Source organism: Tenrec ecaudatus, chromosome 4 (genome assembly GCF_050624435.1).
Source record: "Tenrec ecaudatus isolate mTenEca1 chromosome 4, mTenEca1.hap1, whole genome shotgun sequence".
NCBI lineage: Eukaryota > Metazoa > Chordata > Mammalia > Afrosoricida > Tenrecidae > Tenrec > Tenrec ecaudatus.
The window spans coordinates 125,343,143-125,352,022 of record NC_134533.1 but is presented as its reverse complement, the minus strand read 5'-3'; the positions used below and the strand labels follow the sequence as shown (position 1 = coordinate 125,352,022).

The window sequence follows — 8,880 nt, the reverse complement described above, 5'->3', positions numbered from 1 at the left end:
TCAACTCCCCAAGGGGTCACAACCTACAGGTTAAGAACCGCTGTGAGAGACACATTGCAATCACATAACATAGGACCAATTTATAGAGATATTATGACCATTGTATCTCTATGAGTCGGAATTAACTTAAAAGTTGTTCGGGTTTGGGTCATTGCAGGGTGACATCCATTGATTCTAATTCAGCAACCTCACAAGTATAGTGTTTCTTAGGTTGTAATCTTTCCAGGGACAGAACACCACATCTTTCTCCTACGGAGCCACTGGGTAGATTTTAAGCAACAACCTTTCTGTTAGCATCTGATTGTTTTAACTGTTGGGTCATCGGGCTTCTCTAAAAATAAATCTCAAACTCACTGCCATCGAGTTGATGCTGACTCCTAGCACTCCTATAGGACAGGGTCGAACTACTCCTGTGGGTTTCTGAGATGAACTGTTTATGGGAGTAGAAAACCCATCTTTCTCCAGAGTAGCAGCCTGGTGGCTTGGACTGCGGACTGCTGGACTGCAGCACAAAGTGGAACCGCTACACCATCAGGGCTCCACTAGGAACTATGGCTCCAGAGATACATTTAGTATCTAAAACGTTGATGAACAACAACATTGTACCATTAAAAAAAGGAAACAAGTACATGAGAAAAACCCCAATGGTAGTGATGTGAGTAAGGGGAGCAAACACATAAATATACATTTTTGTGAATACAAAAACGTTTACCATAAACTCCTGGAAGATTTCATAATTTAGCACTTTTTCCTGAAGCATTTCAAAGCAAGCCTTGATGGTTGATTGCTCATGCCCATTGAGTATTGATGGTCGAATCTGAGCCAACTGAGCTAGCTCACTTTCAGAGATAATTGGCATACCTAAGAAGAGAAAAAAATTCATATTGGTAAATTATTAGGGGTTTTTTTATTGTTGAGGAGGGATTTTATTGTTGATAGTTTTTTTTCTTAAATAAAGGCAAAGCAAAAAAAAACCAAAATAAATAAAAAATAAAGGCAAAGCTATTTAAGGATTAATGGAAATTTGTTTTTCCAGTGATGAAGAGCTGGCTACTTGAAAAATGACTGGCTCGGGTGGCATAGTGGTTATGCATTAGGCCGCCAACCACAAGGTACACAGGTTTAGACCATGAGCCTCTCCACAGGAGAAAGACAGGCTTTCTACTCCTATAAAGAGCTATAGCCTTATCCTGTAGGGTTGCTATGAGTCAGCATCAATTCAACAGCAGTGATTGGGTACAATTAATTGCATAAGGTATACTGTTTTTTGAGAAACTGTGAAGTACTATAACTCATCAGATGCATCAGACAGAGAAGTATTCGGTTTTGTAATGTGATTTAGGCATAAGTGTTGACACTGTTGACAAGACAAGAATGAACAAATCTATTCAAATCTGAAGAAAAGAGAAACTTTTATGCCATTCCTGGGACTGAGTGTTTAGAAGCTTCTGGATTATGAGATGAGAGGATATAGGTGGTTTAGCACACATCTTAGTCTAGAGCAGATCAATAGACATTCACACACAATTACCAAGGGTAGGAAAACCTAAATTATGTAATTAATAAGACTACTACACACAAACACACACACACACACACACTTAGAAAGGGCTTCAAAAGTTTGTAGAAAATTTTAATTAAAATAAAATGGAGCTTTCCACAAATTTTTGAAGCCACCTCGTGTGTATGAGTATATGTGTGAGTGTGCATACAAGGATTGAGTATATAACATCAGTACCCAAAATAATTGGTGAACATTCAACCATTTCAACAGACAGGATATGACCAAGGGCAGGTGATACTAAAAGAAGTTCAAAATGCACTGAAGGCATTGGTGAAAAACAAGGCTCCGGGAACTCATAGAATATCAATCGAGATGTTTCGACAAACTGATGTAGCAGTGGGAGTTCTCACTTGTCAATTCCAAGAAATTTGACAGGAACACGGCCAAAAATCTACAAGAAATTCCTATTTGTACCCATTCCAAAGATATGTAAGACAACAAAATAAAATTATCAAGGAATATCACATGAAATGAAAATTTTGCGTGAGCGATTGGGAACAAGAGGCAGGACCCCAACGCAGACACAGTGTGGAATGACATCCTACGCAAAAAGGGCATTTTGCCCACAAAGGAAAATACCAAAGAATTAGAAAAGGAAGCCGAAGAGGAGGAGCAGCGACTCTTTCAGCAGGCAGTTGTGAAAACGTATGAAGCTATGACTTTGGAAGAGCTGGAGGAGAATGAAGATGAATTTAACGAGGAGGATGAACACACTATCGAAATGTACAGGCCGCAGAGACTGGCTGAGTGGAAAGCAACTAAACTGAAGAATAAATTTGGAGACGTTTTGGAGATCTCGGGAAAGGATTATGTTCAGGAAGTAACCAAAGCTGGTGAGGGCATATGGGTAATCTTGCACCTTTACAAACAAGGGATTCCCCTCTGTGCTCTGCTAAATCAACACTTCAGTGGATTTGCAAGGAAGTTTCCAGATGTTAAATTTATCAAAGCCATTTCAACAACCTGCATACCCAATTATCCTGATAGGAATCTGCCCACGATATTTGTTTATCTTGAAGGAGATATCAAGGCTCAATGTATTGGACCTCTGGTGTTTGGTGGCATGAACCTGACAAGAGATGAGTTGGAGTGGAAATTGGCCGAGTCTGGAGCAATCAAGACAGACCTGGAGGAAAACCCCAAGAAACAGGTAGAAGACTTGCTCCTGTCCTCAGTGCGCTGCTCAGGGCCCGGGAGGAGAGACAGCGGTTCTGAGGACGACTGAGGCGCCAGCACGCTGAGCTTCCTTGTCGAGCTTCCTTGATGTGACAAATGGAGACTTTTTAAAAGAAAATCTAGAACTCCATCCTTGAGTTTTAGCCTTTTATATAAAATTGTTTTAATTTTCTTATCAGAGATAATCATTGCTGGGAACCTTTTAAATTTTTTTGCAGGTCTCTTTTTAACTTAATGATATTTCCTTAAAAATACAAAATAAAAACCAGATATTAGTGTGAGAAATGTTTTTTTTCATTAAATTTTAAATAAACTGTAAAATACTCCATTCACAGCTTGTTGTAAAGGAATATAGGAGTTTTTAAATGTAAATAAATGATGCAATAGAAAAAAAAAGAAAAACTGTATTCAAACAAATTCTACAATCTAGAAGAAATGGAAAAATACATATAAATACATCATCCACTCAAATTAATGCACACAGATATTGAAAAATTCAACAGCCTCATAACAAAAGAGGAAATAGTGCAGGTCATTAAGAAACTGCCAACCAAGAAAATCCCAGGACAAAATGGTTTCACGGAGGAATTCTAACATGTATTCAAAGATCTGACACCCATCCTACACACAGTGATCCAGGAAAAGAAATCAGAGTACCAAACCCATTTTATGAAGCAACCATAATACCAATACAAAACCAGGCAAAGACCTCACCAAGAAATACAATTATAAACCCATATCTCTCATGAACACAGACATTAAAATCCTCAAGAAAATTCTGACTAACAAAATTCAACATTATATCAAAAAACAATTCACCATGACCAAGTTGGATTCACTACAGGGATGCAGAGATGGTTCAATATTCATAAAACAATCAACATAATCTACCACATATACAAGGCAAAGAATATAAACACCATGATCATATCAATAGATGAAGAAAAGGCACATGACAATATCCAACACCCATTTTTATCAGAACACTTAAAACATGAATAGAACAGAAATTTATCAATATAATAAATATATGAAAAACTACAGCCAACATCACGCTCAAAGAGAAAAAGCTAGAAACCTTTGCACTGAAAACAGCTACAGATAAGGATGACCCCCATCACCACTCTCACTCAAAATAGTGCTTGAAGTCTTAGATAAAGCCATTAGGAAAAATAAAATTTCAAGGGAGTGCAAAAATACTAAAAGTGAAACTATCTCTATTTGCAGATGTCATGATATTATATACAGAAAACCCAAAAGTCTCCACAAAAAGCCTACTGGAAACAATGGAGTTATTTGGTCAAGTAACAGGATACGAAAGTTACTAAAAGTGAATTGGATTCCTCTATACCAGCAAAAACAAAAAAGACAGTAAGAAAACAATACCATTTACAATAACCACACAAAAGATAAAATACTTAAGAATAAAACCAACTAGAGCAGTGGTTCTCCACCTTCCTAATGCCATGGCCCCTTAATACAGTTCCTCATGTTGTGGTGACCCCAGCCATAACATTATTTTCATTGCTGCTTCATAACTATAATTTTGCTACAGTTATGAATCATAATGTAAATATTTGATATGCAGGATATATATTCATTGTTACAAATTGAACATAATTAAAGAATAGTGATTAATCACAAAAATAATATGTAATTATATATTGTACACTATTTCTAATTACAAATAAATGAAATTTTGTTTTGAAGCATGGTGTAGCATGGTAACAATCTAAATATAACAACAGTAAACTACATTGCTACATTTTGCTACAGTGTGCGTAAAAAGTCAAAGTCAGTGCGAAGATTGATATAGCTTCTTTCTCACCAGATCAGAAATTCTCTGGACAATCTTTGCAAGAGCACAACGAAGATCATATTCTACAACAAGTCTACGTTTGCATTTAGACTTGATAACCAACCAACAAGCTGGAAAACCCTGTTTCACAAAATATGTTGTTGGAAATGCAAGAAGGTGCAATACAGTCTCAGACAGAACAGGATATGACTGCAAACATTTGATCCAGAATTTTGTAATGGACATTGTAGAGAAATCCGTTCTTGGTGCATCACTGTTAGTAAGTTTAATGAACTCCGCTTGTGCTGTTTCAGGAACACCTTCAACGCTGACTATGAATGGGCTTCTGGCAAGTGCAAGTGGAGTGTCAGGTAGATTTGGAAACTACGATGAAACTTCATCTGCAAGCATATGATAGTGTTCTTTCATAGAAATTATCATTGTAATGCTTTTGTCTGGTTCACTGTCATATTCCTCAGAGAAAGCAGATAAGGTAGGCAACATGTACATTTTATGTTCATCCATTTTTGGGGGGTCAAAGCTGAAGTTTCATTTGGAATGATTGGATCTTTTCAGACAAATTGAGGCATGTTGCATTTAGTCCTTGCAGTGATAAATTTAACTCATTCAAGATGGCAAAGATGTCAGTCAAGTAAGTCATATTCTGCAGTTTACTTTTATCAGTGAAAAGTGCTTCGAACTGCGGTCTTGTTTTCTGATTAAAAAACGTTGTGAGTTCATCATGAAGCTCAAAAACACGTTTTAAATCTTTTCCTCGCGACAACCATCTCACTTCAGTGTGAAATACCAGAGCATTATTCGGCGCATGTAGCTCATTGCACAGTTGCAAAAACAATCGACTGCTTAAAGTGCTCGCCTTTAAAAAATGGACAGAACTTAGGACGCCTTTCTTTACTTCTTGTAACTTTTGTGGAAGCGTCTTCATTGCTAATATTTGCCAATGACTTTTGGGGACTCATACAGTACCAAAGGTTGAAATCCAGATCGACATCTTAGCAAAGTGGTCTTTGACCACTCAAAACAGTAAATCCTGAGCCATAGTGTGAGGTTTCTTAGCTCTGGCAATTCTAAGTGCCACCAAATATGAAGCTTCAATGGCTGCTACGTTTTGGTACTTGCCACCAGTGTCAAGATTGGCATTCTTGAGTCCATCAGCTTTTCTTCTAAAATATTTGGTCTCCTTGCCGGCAAAGCTCAGATACTTGCTATCAAAATGGCTTTTAGTTGTTTAGCTGATAAAACTTCACAACAAATAACACAATTCCTCTCAATTCCTGCTGTAATTATTGAGGTTAAAGCATACTGTAAAAAAATCCTCACTGTATTTTCTTTTCTTAACATTCTTCTCTACGCAATTCATTGTCATGGGATGGTTTGCTAATGAAAATAATATATAACAATAGCTTTAATAATACAAAAGATGGTACATAGCATAATTCAGTCAATACAGTTCATTAAAGTTTTGCGTGATTTACCATTCTTTTACATACCTGTTACTATCACAAGGGGGCAGTATTCACACCAACCACAGCTGAGTATAAAAAAACCAATCAACATCCAGATTAAGTTCCCATGGTGTATGTGTAGTTGATATATGTAGTTGATGATTTTGCATTTAGCCAGTAATTATAATTCATGAAGTGTTGTTTTACCTCCAACACTGCTGCTTTCAACACAGTAGCTGATCTACACAGTAGCGTCTCTCCACACACGTGTGACTGGTCCGCATAAGTATATTATGGCGCCAACCCTGTCACATGCACCTGTATTTGCATGGGGTATATGTGAAGGGGTTGGTGCGATGATGTCATCATGCTGGGTACTCATATTCGGGCATATCTGCATGTGGGCAGACCCATCTGGAGATGGATAGAGGAGCGGTTTCTCAGTTTCTAAGACCACTGGAAATATGTGTTTTCCGATGGTCTTAGGTGACACCTGTGCAAGGGTCGTTCAACCCCCAAAGGGTTCGGAACTGCTGAACTAAAGAAACAAAAGATCTACACAGAGAAAACCACAGAACAGCACTACAGGAAACTAAAAAGGACCTACATAAATGGATGCAAAAAGAATGTCCCATGCTCACAGATAGGCAGACTTAATATTGTGAATATGACTATACTACCAAAAACAGTCTATAGAGACAATGCAACCCCAATCTAAATTTCAAGTAGATTCAATAAAGACATGGAAAAAATAATTACCATTTTCATAGGGGTAGGCAAAAGAACCAGGATAGGCAAAGGACTTCTTAAAAAGAAGATACAAGTAGAAGTCTCACACGAGCTGACCTAAAATAGTCAAAGTAGCTAAGTATTGGTACAACAAGAAATACATAGACCAATGGATGAGAATAGAAAATAGTGACAAAAATACATCAACCTAAAGGCAACGCATCTTTGACAAAGGACCTAGAAATATCCAATGGGACAAAGACAATGTCTTCAACAAATGATGTTGGACAAACTGGATTTCCATATCTTGAAGAATGAAACAAGACCAATCTCTCTCCTCATGTACAAAAATGAACTCAAGATGGATTAAAGACCTAAATATAACCCCCTGAGCTAACGGGATTATCTATGAGAAAGCTGGGACAAACTTAAGGGCCCTATTGCAGAGCATACATAGATTGTCAGATATAATGAAGGAGGCAACTGGAACATGCTGAAATTACATTACTTGTGCACATCCAAATACTTCATCAGAAGAGTAAAACAAACTCCCACAGACGATGAAAAAAGCTTACCAACCATACATCACTTCAGGGTCTAATTTTCAAAATGTATAGGATTCTACCACTGCTCAATAAAAAGATAACTAATGCCCGATTAAGAAGTAGAAAAACAAATGAACAAACAGTTCACCAAAAATGAAGTTCAGATGGCTGACAAACAAATGAAAAAATGCTCACAATTACTAGCCATCGGGGAGATGCAAATTAAAACTACAATGAAATACCACTTTATACCTCCCGTGCTACTCTAATTCAACAAAAACGGAAAAAAGGGGGGGAAATGCAAATGCTTGAGAGAATGTAGAGAGATTGGAACTTGTATACACTGTTGGTGGACCTGAAATTAATACAACCACTGTGGAAAACGATATGGTGATACTTAACGCAACTGGGGATTGAAATCCCATGTAATCCAGCAATACCACTAGTAGGCATGTATCCCAAAAGTGAGTGGATATATGCTGTCCCCTGTTCACAGCAGCACAGTTCACAATAGCAAGAAACTGGCCAAAGCCCAAATCCTCAACAGTGGCAGAATTGATAAAGAAACTATGGTACATGCACACAACGGAAGACCCTGTGTCCTTAAAAACCAGTGATGAAAACATGTAACACTGCATGCATGACATTGAAGGGCCTGGAAACCATTATGCTGAGAGAAATTAGTCAATCACAAAAGGACAAATATTAGTTCACTACTATAAGGGGAAATGCCAGTTAAACACATTTTAGAGACCAATTCCCAAACAAAGGTGTAGAATGTTTGCCTACCAGCCATGAACCATGCATCACACCCCTAGTGTGCACTGCATCAGAACCACATAGAAAGAGGAGACCTCACATTGGCTGGGGTAACTCCTTCAAGAAAGGAAATGGGGAGAAGACCACCCACCTGATGCTATACAATATTGAGACAAAGCTTTGACAAATCAACAAATCTTCATAGGAATGAGAGGAGAACCTTACTGGATAATCTATTTAAGACTAGGGAAGAGGAACAGCTACATTTCAGGGAGCCACCGATATTTCTCTTGGGGGGTATGGTAAGTAAATAGGGATGATCAACCTCACATTGGGAAGGTATGCTAAAGTATAATTATAGGGAACCTAAAGAGAGAACAAACATGATTCTATGGTCCTGGGTAGACACTTCGAATATGTTTCTACCCAACCATTGGTGAACTGTACCATGGACTATGCACAAGGATGATCTTAGACATTACCCTTTCAGGGAACATAGCATCCCCCTAGGGCCATATCAGAGGGACTCAATTGGAAGACTGACTGAATAAAATAGGCCTAACCTCAAAACTACCTGTACCTTTGGACTTAGGACTGAAATACTCTGATGGGCAAGGAAGCAAAGGATGGCCACCCCAAGTCTGTGGAAACCGCAGATTATGAAGGACAGTGGGAGACCAAAATCTATTTTCAGAGTATATAACCAGATTAAGCCTCTGGCCGATCCCCTCGAACCACAGGTACAGAACTTGAACAGCTTTACTATTGTAAACTTGGAAACTACTGTAGGCTTGGAGCCATAGTGTAATGGTCAGTTGACCGCCCTGTAGATCCAAACTGAAT

General features: G+C 38.1%; 1 protein-coding gene across 1 annotated transcript; it reads left to right on the top strand.

Annotated features, from left to right (window-relative positions):
- Positions 1–551: 551 nt before the first annotated feature.
- On the top strand, positions 552–3,025 carry LOC142446040 (phosducin-like protein 3). The gene is made up of 2 exons (XM_075547851.1): positions 552–655; positions 2,069–3,025. Exons 1-2 carry the CDS (start codon positions 552–554, stop codon positions 2,787–2,789), a joined length of 825 nt encoding a protein of 274 aa, XP_075403966.1. The 3' UTR covers positions 2,790–3,025.
- Positions 3,026–8,880: the final 5,855 nt, after the last annotated feature.